This window comes from Cataglyphis hispanica, chromosome 3 (genome assembly GCF_021464435.1).
Source record: "Cataglyphis hispanica isolate Lineage 1 chromosome 3, ULB_Chis1_1.0, whole genome shotgun sequence".
Taxonomy (NCBI): Eukaryota; Metazoa; Arthropoda; class Insecta; order Hymenoptera; family Formicidae; genus Cataglyphis; species Cataglyphis hispanica.
The window spans coordinates 7,622,409-7,645,205 of record NC_065956.1 but is presented as its reverse complement, the minus strand read 5'-3'; the positions used below and the strand labels follow the sequence as shown (position 1 = coordinate 7,645,205).

The following is a 22,797-nucleotide window of genomic DNA, read 5'->3' as shown; positions in this document are numbered from 1 at the left end:
TAAAAAAGATCAGATTTAAAAAAAATTATAGTTTTACGTCAATGCTAGAAAGAGTTTTACTTTTTCAAAGCAAAAAACATTGATTAAAATAAAATAGTCATTATTAAACACACATGTACGAATTCATATGAAATGCTGGTCGATTTTCGAAAGTTTTTTATTGTGAATATTGATTAGCAGAATTCTAAAGCAGTTTTCGTATATTTCTGAGCATATTCACGCATTTTCAGGATAGTTGCAATTATTAACGATATTAAATAAGTTGATTGATTAAGAAAACTTTTATAAGAAACAACATCATATTTTCAAATTTTACCAAAAATAATATAGATATTTATATTAAAAAAATTTTTTGCTAATTTTGATAAGCGAATAAATTAGGATAAGGTAAAGAAAAATATAAGAGATGGTACAATTATATTATGAATTTAATTTTCTTAACGTATTTTAATCTTTAAACTTATTATACATGATATTTTATCAATAATATTATTTTATCTTAGCATAAATTCTTCGAATTCCGCATAATGCATTTTCGAAGATTTGCACACATGATTCTATAAAAATAATATACATAAGATGTACGTTTTTATTACTTGAATTAATAATTAGGAACATTAGGAACGCATTTTACTTTTGAGTAACTTCCTTACATGTAATGGAGAGAACGTCATGCAACAACTGATTCGAGTTGATTAATTGCAAAACTGCATAAATTCTTCGTAATTTTTTACGTGTCAATAATGTTAAGAATACAAAAACGCATTTACAAAATTATTTAATAAAAAGATCAGTCATTTGAATGCAGTAATTTTTCTGTATAAAAAAATACACAATTTTAATTATGTCATTGCAAAATTGAGTTTTACAAAAATAGTTCACCGGTAAATACGGGTTTTATAATTAAAGATTTAGCTAGTTTTAAAAATAGATGGATACATTGTCTTTTTATATAACTTTTATATCGAAAAAATGCACGTTTTGTGAAAAAGAGATTACATGCATAATAGACATCATATGTAACGTAATATGCAATATACATATATACACTTCTCTCTCTCTCTCTCTCTCTCTCTCTCTCTCTCTCTGTTTTTTTTTCTTAACTTTTACTTATGGCATATACACAAATGAATGATGTAGATGTTTACAAAAAAGTTATAAAAGAATTATGTGATGCATACCTGGCAGCATTTCAGCATAATATATTTGACAATTATAAGGTCGACAAGATGCAAAATAAAATATGCACTTTATTATAATTAAAATATCATATGATAATTAAAATATACATTATTTAACTCTCTCTTCTTTTGCGAGAAAGGAAAAGAAATTGGCTTTATAAAAATACAAATTATAACAACTGTTTTGTAACAAATTCGATCTTTTCACATCATCCTACTTTCTCGTAAAATTTTTGTTGCCGAAAGTATGGTCGATTAAGATAATGTTCTTTTCCTGTTTGTATTGTTGTTTCATTTAAGCTAATCGTGACATTACAACTTTCAACGATATTTAATTCCCAATTTTTGCAATGTTGATCGTCTATTAAATAAATTATTAGCTAAATAATTTTTATTATATTATTAGCAATATTTTATTCTTTTTACTATTATTTTAAATAATACATATTAAAAAAAAAAGACTAATAATATTATCCTTTTTATAACTAAATTACAAATTTAATTACAATTTAATTATAATTTTATAAACAGAAATAATAATAAATATTATTTTTATTATTATATTTAAATGGTGATTATATTAACTAACATTTTTTTATTAAGTAGTAGTCAAGTGTGATGTCACAATTACTTTAATAATTTCATATTGTTATTCGCGACTCGTGCTTAATAGTGAATTAGTAAATTAACAATTTAAATGAAAGTTTTCCGAAAGTTATGCATAATATGATTTAAATAATAACTTAATTCCAAAAATTTTTTATAATTAAATTTTGCACCAAATATGAGACACAAACATCTTGTCTCTTACACTTGTTGATATTTAATGAAGACGTAAATGTAATCGAATCTAAGTCCTACTTCATGAGAAATGGCTTTTTTTATCATATTTTTATAATTTATTCTTTGTTAATAGATAGAAAGTAATAGAACGAGTAATTATAGAGATCAACAGAGTGTATATGCGTATATGCGTAAAAGTAATTTTCTATTTTTATAAAAACTTAAAAGTTCATAAAATTCAACTTTATAACTATTTTTTATTACTTTAAAAAAAGAAAAACAATCTATACGATATTAGAAAATTGGAATCATTGTTCAACGGAATGCATAGATCCCTTACTAGAAATTTATAATTACATAATGATAAAATTATTATATCATTTCATGAAATAGGATTCTGTTAAGGAAACAAAGGAAACGATCAAAGTTTCGTCGTCGTGCGGCTCACAAGCATATCAAAGGCACTTTTTTTCGCGTATTCGCTTCTTATAAGAAGAAACACATTTTCCAAGCACAAGATTGGATTCTGTTTCAAGAAGCTTTAAGGACTCGTGATCAATCGCGCCTATGAGATCGATTGTTTCTTATTTGACTCATTCGGTGGCGTGAGCGTATACAATATAATTACATTCTCGGTTCGAACGCATGCTAAATTATGCATTAATATGTACAACGCATATAAGCACGCGCATGAAGTATATTGAGTGTAGCATAGTTTTGCGTCTTCAATCAGGACGCGGAGAGATCCGTCGGAACTGGATTCTTTTCGCCACGCCTTTCCCATGTGTTGATTCTTTTTAGCGGGTAACAAATCACAGCTGATATGAGAATCAAGCTGCCGGATAAATAGAACGAGGCGTCATAACTTCCAGTCGCATCCATAAACGCACCTGTTTACATATGTATGAATATTAATAGATGAATTGACGTCGAGTTTTTATGATTTATTGATAATAATCATAAACGACAATCTTTAAATCGGTATATAATTTTAACGAACGGTGCAAACATTTCCTGGAATCGCTCGATATCGCTGTCAGATAGAAGTGAAATGTAAATCAGTGCTATTTCTTCCACTAACTAAAGTGGACTTTTTGTGGCAGTTTGTGGCGAAGGTATACTCCGATGAGTGTAATCGTTGATCGGTATGATTGTAATTACCTGCGAGAGGTGCGCCCACAGTCGCTGCCACGCCTTGAAACAGAAGAAGAAGTCCAAAAGCGTTTGTCAGTTTTTCTAAACCGAGCAGATCCACAACGAGAATTGATCTCAAAGAAGCAAAGACAGCTAAAAAAATATTTTTTTTTTTTGTAAACCTAATAAATATAAAATCAGGATATCGGAATATTTAAGAAAATTTTTAATCGAAACATTATGAATCAGATAAGCTGATATACAAAAGATACATATCCATAAGATTTATAGGAAAAATTTAAGAGTTCACATATATTGCTTACATATACTGAGGCCAAAGCTGGCTGCATAAAAGAACTGATATCCCTCCGTCAGAGAAATGCCGGACAATATTGTTACCAAACCACCGACACTGATAAACATATTATTCACGACTAGAGCATTGACTCCAGGCAAGCTGCTTGCTAAACCACAAACGATACGACCGATAGTATTACCGATACCAATCACCGAAACGAGAAACATGGCTGTAGAAGCGTCGATGTTAGCCTTTATGGCTCGATCTGCAAAGATGAGCAGAAATATTTATTTCTTTTTTAAATAAAAGAAGTAACGCGCACAAAAAAAATATGTTACATAAATATAATGGAAATAAATAATATTTTTTACTTTTAACTGTTTTAACTATAAATATAAAAAAAAAAAACATTATTTATAACAAATAACGTGTGCGCGCAATACCTTAAACATTTCATAATAAAATCTAAAATCTTTATCTTCATTTTCGTTCAGTTTTGATAGCGTAAATATTATTTATTAATTATTTTACTTTTGCTTTCTATTTTTGGTAATTATTTTAATCGACTTTTATTATTCGAATTTATATATTATTTATATATGTTAAGTTATATTATGAGAAAAAAAAATTCCTTCTCCAGATGATATTACTTTACAAGTTCTTTTGAAAATTTATATGTTTTTAAACAGGATTAAAAAAGAATAAATATTATTGATCATTCGCGATATACATACGTATATATACATACTAACCTGGCACGTACATAAAAGGCGTATAAAAGCCCATCATGGTGAGGCCGCCAGAAATCGCTAGTATTAGAAAGGAAGGGCTTTTTAAAAGACTTAAATCTAGCATCGTGGTCAGAATTCGTCGCACGCTTTCCGGACACAGGTAACAACTTCCACTCTCCTCCTCGGCCACATCCGTCGCCGTCGGCAGTCGCGTTACTGACATGTGGTACCCGACCGATGATTGCTGCAAAATTGTAAGCTTTTGATAATTTTAACTAAATAAAATGGTTATTTATACAAAATCGCCAAGAAAAAGATTCATTAACATCAATTTAAATTTAATATAGTTTAACTTATTATTTTACATTTTTATAGAATTAGAAAACAGGAAATTTTATATTTTGCAAAGAATAATTTTTTTAGATATATAATTTATATATATATATATATATATATATATATATATATATATATTATATTATATATATTTGTGACACAGTATTTTGCGAGGATAATTGATAGAATTTACCTGCGATCTATAATGAGAAAGTCTGTTCAAAGATCCACCATAAAAAATATCATCTCTATAAAACGGTCTCTGCGGATCTTTTGGATTTCGTTTGCCTATTCTAAGAGATTTTTGACTGCATTCCGAATCCGTTCGAAGGCGCCTTCCGCTAATTGTATGACGGCGGATCTAAAAGAATAAAATAGAATATTTGTAGTTTCAAAATAATTTCAAAATAGAAAATGTATTTATATGCGGGTTGTACGATTAATATTACATATATTTTAAATATTTTCGTTAAATTATACAAAAATATAGATGTTGACAAAAGTAAGTTTACGAGTTGACTTGGATGATTTTCTAGGTCATCGAATTGATTTTTATAACTTCAAAAGTGCTTTTCGTTTCTTGGCAGTATACATAGTTGCTTTTTCTTATAAGTCTATATATTTTAGACATTCTTCACTTTGAAAACAACAAAAGAGATAAATGAAACTCGCGAGAATCTGAACTAACGAGTTCGAATCATTTGTCAAGTTGGATGTAAAATTTAAATATTTTTGCAATCTTGTTGTTTTAATCCGTCATTTAGATTTGCACTTTGACAGACAATCTTTAATTATGTATTCTATTCGGAATCGGAATAAATCGCGATTGCATCTCAAAGAAATTAGATAAACAATGTATTTGTATCGTAATTAAAACATCTTTATCATTTACTTTGATCTTTTCAGATAAACGTTTGTTTCAATTTACGGTCTTACGTTCTTAATTGCAAATTGCGAATTTATAGCGTTTGACTTTTTCGTTTCTGTAACATATATGTATATTGTTCTTACCGTTGGTACTTTTCCATTTAATCGTTCCAAGTCGCCGCTGAGCAGATTGTTCTCTTCGGCTATCTTTTCTTCGTTATTTACAACATCCAAGTCAGGATATATCGGCACGGATAGCCGTTTCTCCGAAATGCTCACCGTCCTCTCCAAAGTCTGCGTCTCCGCGTGCACCTTGTGCAGCGAGTACAAGGACTTGGAGGCGCTGAAAGAAAAATCGATGACGCGATGCGTTAAAGAAGGAAACGGTTGTCAGTATTGTCATATAAGTGAAATCTTTCGCGTTTATTACTTTATTATTATATTAGGGTTACTTCCGAAAAGTTCCGCTGCCGTCGGATATTCCGTGTTATTATTCGTGCCGAAGAAACCGCTTCTGTTCGGTGGCACGCAGTGTAATGAGGTCGTTGACACACCCTTTCCCATCAACGCGGTTTTTACCTCGAGCGCGGCGTTTTCCGGGGTGTTCTTCACCTTAATCCGCGTTGGTTTCAAAGGACGGAACATCGCGCCGAATATAGCGCAATTTAGCAGCATGCCTTTAAGTCACACAAGTCGTTTCTTCTATTATACACATATGTTTCTAATTTCATTTTATATTTTTTATTAATATTTTAATAAATATTAATATAAAAATATAAATATATATAATGTTATATTTATCGATATAAACATTTATTCATTAATACATGCTTATCATATCTTAATAGATTATATAAAAATATTGTTTGATCAATACTATAATCGTCTTTGACTTTTTTAACATTTACACATAAATTTATAAAACTTGTACATAAAATTCACCTGCTTGAAATAACAGAGCTCCTCTCCAGCCGAAATTCTTTATGAGTATATCAGAAATCGGCGCAAGTAAAAATGCACCGATACCAGAGCCACATACCGCGATACCTGTAGCTAAGGCCCGCCATCTCTCGAAATAAAATCCGGTGGTTATTACGGCTGGCACGTATATCAGTCCCGCACCGATACCGCCTAAGTTTTTGGCAGAAAATTTGGCAAAAAATTTTGTTTTAAAGAAAGAATTTCTATATAAATTTATTATTATTACTATTATATTACTAATATATATTATTATTATTATTATTACTATTATTTATGCTTTCGTTCTAGAATATATCTGAATGAACGCTTATGCATTATTTTAAAATATATGATGCAAAATTTTTAAATATCAAAATACCAATATCTTTATCGATAATATCGATATCGAAATATTACAATACAAGATGCGGTCTGAATCTCGCAAAGACTCTCCCGCGCAAGATTGAATAAAAAAAATAATTGAAAACATCGTGTTTATATGTGAGAAGATTTTGTAAGAAGCTCGAATAGAAACGCTAGACAACTGCGACAATAAGAAATATCTGAGACAAGAAGATGTATGCTTACCGATAGCGCCATAAGAAATGTAGAGAAATTCGATAGAGGTACTGAAATACGAAAGGACGAAGGCGATGCAACTTATCACGCTTCCTAATATCGCCACCAGCCTAAATCCGTATCGGTTGGCGAGGGCGGACACGAAGGGACCTGGAATAAGTGTTACATGGTTTAATTTACGTCAATGATTTCATTTCGCCGATGATTATAGATCTTTAACTTTTAGATATCCGGTCAAATGGAAATATACGCAAATCACTCTTTACACTTTTATTATCGATTCAATCTTAATTGATTCTTTTTTTTTTCTTTTTTTTTTTAGTGGTATGCTGTGTGTATTGATTATTTGACAATTTGCAACTTACAATTAGCACAAATTCTCGTCAATGATAGGCAACGCGAAAACTTTGTAGAAACAACATATGTATATGTCTTATATTTTTATAAGTAATTCTATTACAATATACCTTAATAATGATACGTAATATGAAATTACGATTGAAATGACATGCTTATATTTGAAGCTACTAATTGTAAGAGAAAAATATCCATATATATATCCAGAATATATAGAAAAATATCCATATATATATATATATATATAATTGGAAATAAAAATAGAATTATTCTTATTAAATAAAATAGAAAAATTATATAATTTATATAATTTATTAAAAATATATATAATTTAAAATACCTATTAAAATAATTTAAACTATTTATATAAATTTAATATTCTTAAATAATAAATAGATATTTTTCACATACTTGTTTTCAAGTTCAACCTTCTTAACTAATATAATTAGAGCTCAATTTTATATTATATAATAAATAATGGATATTTTGAGATGTAGCATAATAGTAAAAAGAATTGCGTTTATAAAATATGTAAAATATCTATATATACTTAATTTGTCAGAAATACAAATACACACATTATTAAAGATAAATTGCAGAAAGTAATCTCTTTATTATTATACGGGTAATTAAGTGCGTTTTTGCCAAGCGCTTATGCATTGCTATGCTAATTCTGACACAGTGCTGTACCTGAAAGGTTCACAGTATTTTTCATAATACCGCATAAATTGTCATGTATTGTTTTTTTAGATTTTAAATTAGAGTCATTAGAAAGATACATGTATACTAGAATATAATTAAACGCGTTTATGAATTGTGATTACTAATTATTGATATCTCTCCTATGTTAATTTAAGATTATAAATTAAAAGTGTTAAATATTGTTAAAAGCATTTATTGTACATTAAATTGAGCGCTGAATAGAAAAGCTTCTGCGTATTTATTTTTCTGAATTACACTGCGAAAAATCCTTGAGACTGATCGTACAAACGGTTACTTATTATTGCGATGCTAATTCTGGTGCAAATACAAGTGTCATGTGTTACTTTATTGATCGACCCGATATATATCAGAAAGATTCCAAATGCGAGTTTATTATATCGCTAATATTTTACAAACAGACTTATCAATTGCGTACATTCGGCAGAAATACAGCTCTTCTTATCGTATATTTTCGGCGTCTTGTACAAAACATGTTACGTCAATATTGTGATTCGATTTTAAAGGAAGCATAAACTCTAAAGATTATAGAATCTTGTATCTAAAATATATGAATCACATATTTTATATTTATCTGAAATCTGAAAGATAGTTTTTAAATCTTAAGAAACAGGAGCTTGAGATTAAAGCAGCAGAGCAAAAAAGTATTATTTAAAATTTTCTAACGATAAATACAAAAATATCATGAAAATAATGTTGCATGTTTTTATGATAAAACTAAATACTATATGAATCCAGGATTCTAAGATTGATATCTGGACTTACTATTAAATGTTACATATATGTCGCTACTAACCAGCCATGAGATAAAATCCAGTTTGTAATGAGCCGACGAGCGCGACTCTCGCTTTCGATATGGAAAATGCATCCGCGATCTCGTTCAGGAATACGCCGAAGCTGAAGATGATACCGTCGACGAAAAGATTGCACATGAAAGAGGCTGCGACGATTACCCAGCCCCATCCTCCGTCAGGTGGTACCACCATTTCCACTTCGATGGTCTGTTGATCCACAAAACTTTTACAGTGATTCATAAGTATCTAGCAAAAACTCGTTAGATGCATATTTATGCAAAATAATCACAAAATAATCATTTTCATGTACAAACATATTTCGCTGCGATTCTATCTTGCTTGAATTTCCAAACAAGATAGTACACTGTATTTAAGAATTATTAGTTAGAGATTTTATATCGCTAAAATATCGAGAACATACATATTAATAGGAAGTTATGCGCACACATATGTATTATAAGATATTAAATATATTAAATTAAAATATTATCAAAAAATTACATTAAAAATTATTATATTACGTAGGTCAAATAAATAAAATGCGGATATAACTATGCAAAAAAATTATCTTTTATTATAATATCAAAAAACAATGTGATAAAAAATTAAAATATTAACATATATGTGATATTAAACATGAGAATATTGCGGATAATATTCTCATATGCAATATGTGTAATCACATAATCACAAACAAATTAGAATTTGCCATGATCCAATTTTTCGAGAAGAAGGTACAGTGACTTGCTTCGGTTTTATATAGATAAACGTGATAATGGAAATTTAAGACCTATGACTTTTAGTATGCAAACGAAGCATACGAAGTTCGCAGACGAAGTTCGTTCGCGTTTGAAAAAAAACGAAGATTTGTTTGAATAACTAGAGATACAATGCTTTTAGTTATAATGTTAAAAACAATAAAATTAGCGAAAATATTCTCAGATATAAATTATTTAAAAATAAGAAAAAAAAATTATAAAACATTATTGATAAACTATATATATAGCTATTGTAATCTGAATATATTAGTTTTAATCTAAATTTAATCTGAATTTAAAAACCATACGTTAGAATTTAAATATGATAAAAATTACGATAGAATTTAAATATGATAATCACAATATCTCGTTTATGCGACAAACGATTTCTTATAATTATTAGAAACAATTATATTTTTGTGATTTGTAGATGTTGTGCATTGTTTATCGTATTAGCCGAAAGAAAATTTATACGGCTGTTTCTGTGCAAAATAAACAAATAAATTAGAAATTTTTTTTATATCTCAATCATTAATGAAATTTAAAGGTGCTAATTATTGCGTAAGGAAGTTACTATTTTGCTTATTAGAAAATATGATACGATATGATATAATTGTCAAGGCGAACTCGCTTAATTTGCGACTTTTTTCTGATTCAGCATCAACGTTCGCTCGCTCGAAATTCACAAGGTGTTAAGGTCAAGGCCGCTCAGAAAGTCGCCGAGAGGCCGGCCTTTAGTATTTCGGCCGTTTCGTGACCTAAATTTCGAAAATTATCAACTCGCTGCCAAACCGCGTACACTTAAAACATTAACTTAAGTAAAAGGCATGTTTATCTTCGATAGCTTCAAAGATAATAAATAATATTTCGTCTAAAATCTAATGAAATCTGAAGAAAGATTTAATTGAATTTTTACAATTTCTTTAAGTTCTTAAACAAGTAAAAAATTATGCAATCAAGTTGAATCCTGATCATCTATATATTATCAATTGTGATTGTAATTCGTAAGAAAAGAAAGAAAAAAATTTGTCTGTAATGTTCAACGATCAAAATATCTAAATCGATCGCGATCAAGGAACTCGAAGAGTTTCTTACAGTTTAGGAACTTTTTTTTATTTTCGCGAAGGCTCTGATGAGTACGAAAGTACTTTCTCACGATTGAAAACACAGGCAATGTAATCCGAAAAGATTCGTTTTTTTTTTTTTCGAAAGGTCCATTATTCGCGTACAAAATGTATTATCAGTCATTCGCGGCATAAAAATCAGGGCGATTTTTTTATCATCGCTCGCGCGATGAAATTAAGAGCGAACGATGAAGCAGTTTTCGAGTTTAACTTTGAAGAGGATTGATAAGGAGAAATTCAGCAGGGAATGCGTGCCCGCCTCTAGATGACCCACAACGAGACAAGGATTATCATTAGTATGTCGCAAATATGGCGATATCGCTTGCAATTTATAGCATATGTATGTGCATCGATCCGCCCGTCACTTTCAACGCGGATATACTGATCGCCGGAGCTGCGGCGCGAGTAATCGCGCGATGCGTTTTTTTGCAGTTTTTTGCATTTTGACACACCTACGGTGCGCGCGTTACGCATTGCCGGCTCACCTCATCATTGTTATTGTCGTTAATGTCCTCGAGCTGCAGCTCCTCAGTCTTGTTGCAGTTGCGACTATTTTGCTGCGATTTGCTCGTATCGAAGATTCGCTCTTCTGTTTTGTTAGCTATCGTCGACATTGTTGTGCCGTTGAAATATCTGAAACACATTCCTTGCTTAATAAACGCAATTTTGCATGATCTGAAAAGTCAGGTACTGTAGAAAATTTAAAACATATATTTGTGAATATTGGAATATTGTATTATAGATCGTTTTCTTTCTCTCTCAACGTGGAAAAAAAATTATATGGGATGAAAGTGTTTGAATGCTTTGAATGCTCAAATGTTTTTTTTATAAAATATTGATAATAATAATAAATTTGAAAAAAGAATTTTTAAAATACTTATGCAACATATGTATAAATGTTAAGATTATATATGATAAAAAGAATAATTCTACAATTTTTATTAAACAATATTTACAGCATTATATCTATGCTTGCGATTATCTTTTTTCATATCGTAATATAATTAAACTTAAATGATTCTTATCATATAAATATCTAGTTCATTTAAGATTATCTTCTTAAAGAGAATACGAGTGTTTTCGCGAACAGAATATTATCGTTTTATTATTTGAGCATATAGTGTGTTCATAAAATAATCGAGCAATGCATACTTAATCGAAAAATTAATATCAAAGATTAATAAGTTGTGAGAAAAAAATAGCATTTCTAATTGATTCTTTTTAAGAAAAGATCTTTTATCGGTGATACGTGATATGTTATTATTAATTGCGAAAATTAATAATGAGAAATGTAGTCGATATGAGATTGTAAGAAGTTACCTTATCAGGAGAAAAATGCATAAACAAACAATTATAGAATTAGATGATTTCGCTATCGCAATCAGTCATTTTGGTATTAAACAAAGCCAAGCAGAATTAGCTTTCATAAAAAAATTCTTGATTAATTTAAAATTTATTTTTTTTTATCAAGAATACCAAATTAAATTATTATTTGTATTGTTAATTTTTAGTTTTATTTTACATATTAAATACTTTTGAAATTAGTTTAAAAGAAATATAAAATACTTAAAAGCGAATAATTTTTTGGAAAAGATTTCTAATATTTCAATCGTTTATAGTTTATATAAATCGTTGATTAATCAAGTATAGAGAGACGTTAAATTGACAGAATTTCAAAGGATTCCTAATTAAAATACAACTCAGTAAATAACTCAGTAGTAGGTCTGATATATTATGTTCCAGTGTATATGTGTGTGTGTGCGTGTTTTGATTAAACTGGAAAAATAAAATAATGATTCGTTGTAACCTGTGTACTTATTTACTAGACAACGAAGTAAGCATTATGACGTTTAATACGTTTGAAATATCGCCACATTTTAAGTATCTTGTATCTTATAAATCGACGATAAGATAAGCCCGAGAAAATATTTATTTCTGATACACAATACACAAATAACTTCTGCAATTCGGAACAATTCTATCTTATATTGGATACTAATTTTATGATGCTTCGCAATATACATATGTGAATATATGTGTGCGTGTGTCGTCTATCTCAGTTAGAATATCAAAAATGATTAAAAATTACTTACGACCTCATTTATTCCGCATGCGCGACGCGTCGTGTCATTTGCAAAAAGGTGTATTATGCATAGCAGCTCATCATGTAAACGGAAATGTGTAAACTTTGTTAATTGATAACGAATATGTTTATTTTTAGCATGACTTTGTTTATTTTACACTCTCTTACTAAGCGATAATATGCGAAAGGAAAAAGTAAATTCTGAATTTTTATTTCACTTTTTTCATTCAACTTAATTATATAATAACTCTAAATAATATATAATATTGATAATGCTAAACTCGTTGGTTTGTAATATAATATGTATATAAGAATGAAATATATACATAATATTTTACGAGAAAATATATTATATTATTTTATTATTATTCTTAATTATTTTTTCTTAATTATTTTATATTATCTAATTTTTTATCTAAATTTTTATTAACAATTTGTTTATTTACTTTTATTTATATATTAGCATTACGCGTTGTTATACTTAGCTATAATCGTGCATATTTAATAATTATTTTTTCAAATATTATTTTGATTGATATTATATTAAACATAAATAATTAATATTTGAAAAACTATTATTTAACACACGATGTAGAAACTAGAACGCAAACATAGTTATTCATAATCCGTGCTATCTTAGATGTAATCAATAACGTCAAATTTTTATTTTTAGATAAGATACAGATTATTATCATACCATTTACATATTACACTAACGTATAATTGATATTTCACGGGAGAATGAGTTCTCTATCATGATCAAGTTATAATCAAAGACTACTTATCGCGCATTTTATATTTACATTCTTTTTACTTTGTTTGACATAAATTTGGCTTGAAAAAAATAAGACTATTAAAACGAAACATACATCGTACAATACATATAAGGCATTTACATATATGCACAAGATATCATTATGTTCCCGCTATTATGACGTAAAGATTCACGTCATCGATAATAAAGAAAGTCGTAATGAAGACGGGGAAAAAAGAATGTGATGAAACGAGGCAATCGCAAAGATTCAAACATGGCCTCATAATCGCCGTTCTAGAAATGAGGATGATTTTTACAAGAACGCTGATTACCTCTTTAAACGTCAAGATAAATCATTATCAGTGCGGACCGGACAATGCAATTCTGTTAACTTGCTGATAATTTATGCCTAAGTATTTGTCGAGCAAGCAGACACTCTCTTATATATTTTTTACTAAAGATAAAACGCCAATGAAACTCCATAATTTTATACAATGTATTATATAGCGCCACATGAGCATTGTATCAATCGGCAATAAATTACTGGCACTTCAAAGGAAATTATCATCCGCGATGGAATAATGAAAAGATTAAACACTCATAATGATAATTATAATAATGATCGCGACGTGATCAAGCTCGCCTAAAACGCCGAATGACGCTTATTATATCCTGCTATAAGGCGAATAAAGAGAATGCAATACTTACTCACACTTGGTGATACACATTTTACCGTTCAAACAACGCGACATTGTAAGCATGATTGCTTATAAAAAATACAAGCGTATTTTATGCATTATCGCGACCACAAAGTGAAACGGAAAGATTTTTATTAAGCGACGTAATTATCGCGAAAGCTGGCGTGTGTGAATTATGCGAAATTGTCAGTCGTAACAATAATGTATTTTATAGATTTTGCATTATGGTCTTGTATTACCATATGCTTTTCTGTGTCTCCTTTCTCATAGAATACGCGAACCACTTTTTTTCGCCTTTTGAATTATTTCTATATTTGTGATTTATTCCTTTAATGATATTTTATTTTATATAAGATTTTAATATGAAAGAAAAAAAAATTAAAAATATAATTATTTCCAATTTTGTAAAACATACTGTCCACTTAATAAATAATCTCTCTTTAATTGCGTACTATAAAAACGTTAAGAAGGTTGATTAAAACTGGATTATCTGATTTATTGCTATTCGAATTATTTTCGTTATATCATTTCAAGGTCTTTCATTTGATGTACAACTCTTTATTTTTGGAATTTGGTGTTGTGCCCGCATTTCCATATTTCATAAGAATATATGTATATAAATTAAATCTCAAGTGTGATACACAGAAAATAATGATGTCCCTGAGATGCATATCAATTATTATCTCTTAAAGCGCTATAACTCTTAAAGAACATATGTGCAAGCAATATTTTTATTAATATCTAAAAAACATCCACGTATTTATTTTATTTTATTTTTTCTTTACAGTTTCCTCGTAAATCGTACTCTCGTCGAAAAGATTGATAGAATGCAGACAAAATTTGAAAGACAATAATCTTGATCGCGGTGCGTTTAAACTGCATTTTTTTGGTGTTTACGAGAGTATAAAATATGTTTCTAATAGACTATATAAAATGCGCGCTGACTATTTCGCTAGGTATAATAAAACGACATTACACTCAAGTAAAAGGCTACTCTATTCTGCTCTTTATGATCTGGCTCTTTCCGAGATATCTACAATCTTATTCCGTACCTTCACTTGCCAAATTTTCCGTTGCGAACCGATGACATATAAAAATCCAATTTTCGTTTACGCAATCGCAGACGTTGATAAACATTGACATGCGTGAACCGATTTGTTAATGCCTATTTGCAATAACATAATTATCGCGAGAGTGACGATCGTTCTTCGAAATTTCACAAACATTATCATAAAAATCTGACCTCTGAATAGATGTTTTTTTGTGGATAATCGTTAAATTATCATTGTAGAATATATGAAATTCGATATTATTATAATCACATTTTATTGTGGTTTAATTAAACGTATCAGTGTATAGAAAATTATTGGAAATCAAAAACAAAATGTCAATATTATTTTTTTTTTTTAAATGAATTTTTGTAAGATTTATTTATTTGTTCATTGAACATAGTTTGACAATATATTTTTCATACACATTTCATCACTAATAAGGGAGGCAAGGAGGAGTTGAACCATATATCGAGGCCAAAGTTCGAGGGGACTTATCTGACGATTTCGCGTGTTCTGCATTTATTTCACTAACAATACTTGCAATTGACGATAACAACACGCGTCGAAAATTTATATAAAAGCGTTTCAGAAATAACCGCGGAGAGGCTATTTAATCGTATCCTTCGCGCGGTTTGTCGTTTTCTTTTTATTCTCCAATTAAGATAAGACGCCGAATTTTTTTCCAAAGATACAGATTAAACGGAAAACCTCTGATATGATAATGTATGATTAATGTTTGCATGCTCTTCGATGGATGGATAATTAATATTTGATTTTAAAAAGAAAGAGAAATTTGTTGCATAATCTTTTTAATAATTAAATTTAATAATAGCTCTCTCTCTCTCTCTCTCTCTTATATATATATATATATATATATATATATATATATATATATATGAGTTATGTTTTAAATTATATTTCTGGCACAATTAAATGCATCAAGTCTTTCATGTTTATTATACACACGAAATAATGTTCTGGTGCAGCATCTGGTGCAGGATTATCAAGTGTGGGCGAAAGAAATGTCATTTAAATAAAAGGCTTTCAAGTCGCACGACTGATTAACTTTTAAATTCTTTACGTAAAGTGGGCGGATTCCATTATGCTCGATGATGTAACAAAAAATACGTCGAGAACCATATGATGGCCCGATGGTGTGTATCAAAAATATCATCATAATTATCTTGATTCTCTTGAAGCAACATTTACCTTGCTTTCTGACATTCCGATTGAATTCCGCAGTCTTAAAAAAACATCTGCGCATAAAGATATATTTCAAATTTATAAAACATTTTTCTGGATATTGCGAAAAAATTAATTTTCTTATTTTATAATTATCCGTGACGTATATATGCAACTAATAATAAGTAGTTTTATATTACAAAATTTAATTAATAAATAAAAATGGTTTTCTAATAATAATAAATGCAAATAAAAGCAACAGTGCTTAATAAGATGCGATAAAGATAACTATCTATTTCTATACATTTGAAAAAAGATAATATATAATAGAATAATATATAATAGAATTTTAAAAAGTCTTTTGAATATAATAAGAAAAGTAGGAAAAAACTTTAAAATATTTGTTTCGAGATAAATTCTGCCTCAGACCCATGAGATTCTCGAACAGTCATGCGGCGTGTCGGTATAAGAATACTTTGAATCTAAAAATAAATATATAGATCACAATTCCGCACAACAATACAGACAAATCGCATGGATATATTATATATCCATTGTTCATAATTACATCAATAAATTCTAGCGGTTCATTTAATTATTCCTGTTATAATTCTTGACATAATAACAAATTAATTTCTCTTGACATATTGTCAATTTTAATTAAATATTTAAATATTTAATTAAATATTTATCAGAATTTTCCGATTTTTCTTAAGGGTAAAAGTGTAACTTTCCTTCTTTGGAAATAACTACTTAAATCTTTCTAAATATTAGAAGGGATAAGGTACTCAATATACTTTTGCACGTACATACTTTATGTCGCTTTTCGAAATACGAATATTTTGAATAATGATCGATTAATAAACTATTAATGAATATTAACGTCGCATCATAAGCAGCTGCGCGCACACTCGCGTTTACCGATTAATCGAATATATATCGTGAATAATGATACTTGTGGATTTTTATTGATTATTTTCATGATTGCGGTTCACCCAATGTCATTATTGTCAATAGAAAAAAGTACTCGCACGTGTAAACGCGCGTAGCGTACGCATGCGTGGCCAAGTTTAACGCGGGAAACACTCGCAGAGAGGAAATTCCACATGTGGCTATGTGGGATCGGATGCTTCATAATTTTTCACACCATATTTTTCTTCCATATATATACGCGCGCACACACTTTCTATAAAATATCAGCTGATTTTCACGCCTTTGTCCCTCTGTTTATCTTAATAAAAATAAAACACGCGATCGACATAAAAAGACGGAGACACATTACCTATCTATCTTTTCGAAATCACTGTCACCGACTGCCGAGAAGATCCGAAGTCGAAAGGAAAAAGAGAGCCGAAGAGACGAGACGCACCACTCGCCCGCACGGCCGCGTGTGCGTAGACGCGTGCAAACGCGTGTACTAAAGTGTCGCGCGCGCTCCGATTCCGAACGGCGCGACTTTACGTCGGTCGGTGATAACGACGGGATGTCAGATTGGTCATTTTGGAGTGGAAGTGTTGCGAGTATCGCGATGATTCCGTCGGTGCCATCGGCACGAGATATCGAAAAGATTTCCACTTTCCTTCTTCATCTTGTTTTCTCGCTTCACGAAAACTGCTTTTGCCCGATAAGCTTTGCTCGAAATTAATCAGAGATTATGAAATTACACAAAAATTTCTCGATTAGTCAAATTAAAAAGTCACTCAAGAATTGGAGCAAGAGCGAAAATGTAGGTCAATCACGTTGTGGTCTTCCTTAATTTTTTTATTACAATAAATTATTTAACTCATTGATATGTGAATTAACTTGGCATTAATAAATGATGTTTAATTGTTAATAATATATTATTTTTATTCGCGAGTAAACATATACGTTTAGATAAAAGAGACATGATATTTTGAAACTGATGTTTTATTTCAAAATTGTTGATAATAGTTGATAATTCGGTCGCACATCATTTTTAAATGTCCACTGGAACGAAACATTGAATTCTTAATTATTATCTGTCCCATCGCGACAGATGTTTGGAATGACGCAACGATTGTAGAAAGTTTCGGCACTGAAAATTCGGGATTGACCATCACTTTGTGAATGAATCGTTATTTATATATTTATTGCAAATTTAACGATTGTCCTAAATTTCTACAGTCATTTTATACATCAGTACATTTTTGGGATGAGATCGTACGAAAATTAAATGCGATCGTTAACAATCTTATGAGCATTTCATGAACAGATATAAAAGTAAGATTGACGAAACATAAAGATAAATTCGATGTTGTAAGCGCACAGTGTAATTTTTATTTTTAATAAATTTTATTTTTCTAAGGATATTGCATGAAAATATATCATAAGAATCTACTCGTACAATATAAGTGAAATAGGTCGCTAAAAAAATCAAGTGTGTCTATTACACATATCACTGATATCGTTGCCTGATTACGTGATTGCATTATGTAAATTTTAATTAAATTCTATGGCACGTTTGCATTTCACAGCGAGGCAGAACAACACTTGCTTGCTACAAACAATAGGTTTTCATTAAGGATAAAAAAAACATAATGTGAATAAAAGATGATTTTTTTTTATAGATTAACACACCAGAATATATAATTCATTTTTTATATTTTAGATAAACTTATATCTAATACAAACATCATAACATAAAATAAATAAAATTGAAACATTAATAATATTAATAATATTATGTAATGTAACAATGATGATGCTATCGTAGTTATATCGCTTATCGAATATAAATTTTGTTTATATATAATAATAAAAATTATAAAATAATATTTATATTATTATAAAATAATATAAAAATTCAAACGCTATTATACTCGTTAAATCACTTTTTCTTTCATTCCACGGTTTTATTAAAAAGACCTATGAGTAGTTCGTAGCTTCAATGTCAAGTTTGACGTTTACAAGACTTATATTTCAGATTTACATTATGTGATAGCATGCTCAAGTATATACTTAGGTATTTGTATACGTGCAAACTTATTATAGCAGACATGCCTCTCGAATTCGATCAAGTATGCATAACTAAATAAAATCTCATACCGAGACAATCTAAGCAATGTATACATTATATTTTTTATGATTATGCAATATTTAACCTAACTATGCGTGCATTGAGGTGTATGCGCTTTTAGAAATTGCATCGATCAAATTATCATATCGTATGATTGAATCATTCATTTGTTTCTACAAAACCTACCGTGATGAACGAATACGACAAACATGATTAATAGTTTCCGATCGTTGTTATCTTTTCGTAAACCTGTAAGGAGGCCGAAAAAAATGTTACGAGAGAACTACGCAAAAAATTAGTAACATATAAAATAAAATTTTCGAACTATTTTAAATTTTCGAATTATTTTAAATTTTCCTATATCTTTTTCTTTTTGTGTATAAAACTGAAGAAACTGATTTTCGTGTGACGAATTTTTATATTATAGGATGAAATATCGAGAACGAGATAAAGTTAAAATTATGAAGATTAAAAAATTATATCAAGTAATTAAAGCTTCGCGAGTCGCGCATTCTGGACCGGATGCGCGCAGCCAAGCGTCGCGTCGTACGTCAATTATATATATATATATATATAATCCTTATCGTCGATCGACAGCACTTGCGCCGTCGTATATATATATATATATATATATATATATATATATATACACGACGGCGCAAGTGCTGTCGATCGACGATAAGGATTCTGGAGGCGACTGTCCGATAACCCGTTTCACACAGCAGGAGATTGTACGTGCATACGTCGCCGAATGCACGCACAACTCGTTTTTGATGTTACCAAGCGTGTTGGTAATATATAGCGTGACGTGGCGTGACGTAACGGGCCTGTGAGAGTGAGTAAAAAGTTTACCGGCGTTTACCGATCTTCCATCTCGGCACACAAAATCGAGATCCACGATGGAGATGCCGTCGTGGATCTGCATCGCGTCGCCTCGCGTCACGATTAAATAATTACTCAGCTGGAATCGCGAGGACAGCCGGCGAGCCATATGCGAGAGAGCTGTTATAGGACGGTTCGCGAAATATACACGTGTTGCTCGTGGCACGAGATCGTGCTATGCAAAAATACGCACCGTCGCCGATTTGGCGCGGCATGTCAACTTTCTATAATCTATTAATTAATTATGACTTTGATCGATGCCGGTGTTCGCAAAATAGCTCATATTTTTTCGATCTTTTGGAAAAACATTTTTTTTTTTTTTTAATACGATTTTTCTATGAAAGTTGAAAAGTAAAGGATGCGGAAAGGATGAGCATCTATTTTTTTTTTTTAATTAACCATTAATGATACTAAAAGCGCACATATGTGTCCAGAAATTAAGAAATATATTATTTCAGATCTTAAAATAATGATCGTTAAAAATAATGATATACATAAGAATCGAATAATTAAAATTAAAAAGAATTTAATAATTAAAAAGAATTTCTTTTTTATTTGTAAAATTAGCTTTATTAATATGTAAAAAATAATTCTCTTTACTAAATAATTGATATATTTTATATTATTTAAAAAATTATATCCGCTCTATACTGCATTTAATTTTTTAAAACTTCTATTTTTTAATGGAAAATATCATGTACATGTATTTTTTTTTTTAAATTTCATGAAATATACCGTAGTAGTTTTTGGATTATTGGAGAACGTGAATGATTTAATTGCACAGCATGCACACTACACATTATTTTATTGCAATCTACTCTCACTTACCGCTTCATTCTGCCAGACGATCGCAAACTCACGCGGCGATCTTCTCTCTACCACACTGGCAGACAAGGCAAACGCGTCTTTCTTCTTGAAGGCGCGTCCACGATTTTTCAACAAAAGCGCTTTGTTTGTCTTTTTCTCGGACAAGTCGATCCGCGGCACGCCGGTGGTCCACATGCGCGAGTTCATTCAATACGCTATCAATCGTGCATGCTAAAACAAATCATCGCGCGGAAAATAAGTCCTTATCACTCTTCTCTGCGCGGTAGAGACCGATACTCGCCGATACTATTAAATTCGCCGTTTTTTTCGGTTTTTTTTTTCGATATTATCGATCACCGTGTCAATATCAATCTTCAATATACGCGCGCATGATTTCGAAAATATATCAGACGCGTATACGTCTTTGTTCACGCGTTTCTTCTCACAGTACGCAGAGAATCGACGATAAAGAAGACGGACTGGTAGGCGGACAACGCGCGGTGTAACTCGTAGTCGCTCAGAAATCTCCCTGATTTGCTAGCCGACAATTCGCGACTTGTCCGCAAAAGCGTTTTTCTAGACCTCCCGCGCGCAATTTCCTCGGCAAGCCCCCGTCGAGCCCCCTCCTGCTTTTATACGCTTGAACGAAAGTACAAGCTTACTCGCGAGGCTTGGCCGTGCAACGCTTGGACTCCCTTCTTATCCCCCCTCCCTAGGAAACGTAAATGTACAAAAAAAAAAGAGGAAAAAAAAAAACGAGAGGATTGGCGATTCTCAGATTGCTCATCTCATTCTCGATCGAGTCGCATGTTCGTCTACGCATTCGTATACGTTGATACGGCGATTTGTATGCTTGAGATATATTTCCTGATGGTAAGCAATCTTGCGATTTCGTTGTTATAATAAATAATTCGTTCTGGTTTTCTCGAAATAGCACGCGAGGCGGATTTAACTAGTTTCGCGACTATTTATAGAATTGAAACTGCATAATTGAAGTGTACGTCAAGTTTATGACAAGGATCCGTTCTCCCCTTCTTTAAATAAACCAGCTAACTACGTAGAAAACATATCTTCTATCACATATTCCAATATATACGACAAAGAAGATTATAATTATTAATATAGAATAAAATATATTTGTCGTATATTTATGTATTATAAGAAATGCATCAAGCGACTTTTTTTTTTTAATTAAAGAGCATATATTTTATAGCTATATAATAATTAACGATTTATAGATTTTATAATATAATTTATATATTTTGACAAGACTGGCTATAACGTTATGACAATTAATGAAGATTTATTATTGTTAATTCACACGAACCGTATAATGTACGTATACTATTAGATAATTCGTGAAAAAATTAATTTACTTCAACGTACACAGCGAGAACGAATTATCATTTCCATAAATATCATGCAGTGACAAGCCGAGAGGGTTCATTCGATAACTTTATCAGGAATGAAATCCGTATCGCACCTAACGTGATAAAAATTGACATAATTTATTGCTGATAATTTACTTTCGATTTGTGTTATTTACATGCAACGAAGTAATTTCGATATTTATATGCTATATAAATATGTATAGAATCATGATCCGAAAAAATCGACATGTCAACAATTTTTCCTCGGATAATGCTGGATATGTGTGTGTGTGTGGGGTGTTCATGCAAG

At 30.3% G+C, this 22,797-nt stretch overlaps 2 protein-coding genes across 5 annotated transcripts in view; one reads left to right on the top strand and one right to left on the bottom strand.

The window, feature by feature from the left end:
• Window positions 1-22,797, top strand: part of LOC126848139 (delta(14)-sterol reductase TM7SF2) — an 83,909-nt gene that overhangs the window by 28,772 nt on the left and 32,340 nt on the right. The window lies entirely within an intron of this gene.
• Window positions 411-21,713, bottom strand: LOC126848138 (monocarboxylate transporter 12). Of its 4 annotated transcripts, XM_050588765.1 has the most exons (13): window positions 17,674-17,790; window positions 16,419-16,465; window positions 11,108-11,255; window positions 8,743-8,947; window positions 6,879-7,019; window positions 6,273-6,461; window positions 5,761-6,007; window positions 5,475-5,673; window positions 4,657-4,824; window positions 4,149-4,371; window positions 3,422-3,661; window positions 3,126-3,251; window positions 411-2,854 (listed from the first exon to the last, which is right to left on the bottom strand). In XM_050588765.1, exons 3-13 carry the CDS (start codon window positions 11,234-11,236, stop codon window positions 2,694-2,696), a joined length of 2,028 nt encoding a protein of 675 aa, XP_050444722.1. In that variant the 5' UTR covers window positions 11,237-11,255; window positions 16,419-16,465; window positions 17,674-17,790; the 3' UTR covers window positions 411-2,693. The 4 variants fall into 4 exon arrangements, with proteins under 4 accessions (XP_050444722.1, XP_050444719.1, XP_050444721.1 ...); XM_050588762.1 differs by lacking the exons at window positions 16,419-16,465; window positions 17,674-17,790 and adding an exon at window positions 21,139-21,713; XM_050588764.1 differs by lacking the exon at window positions 16,419-16,465 and having other exon boundaries at window positions 17,674-17,799.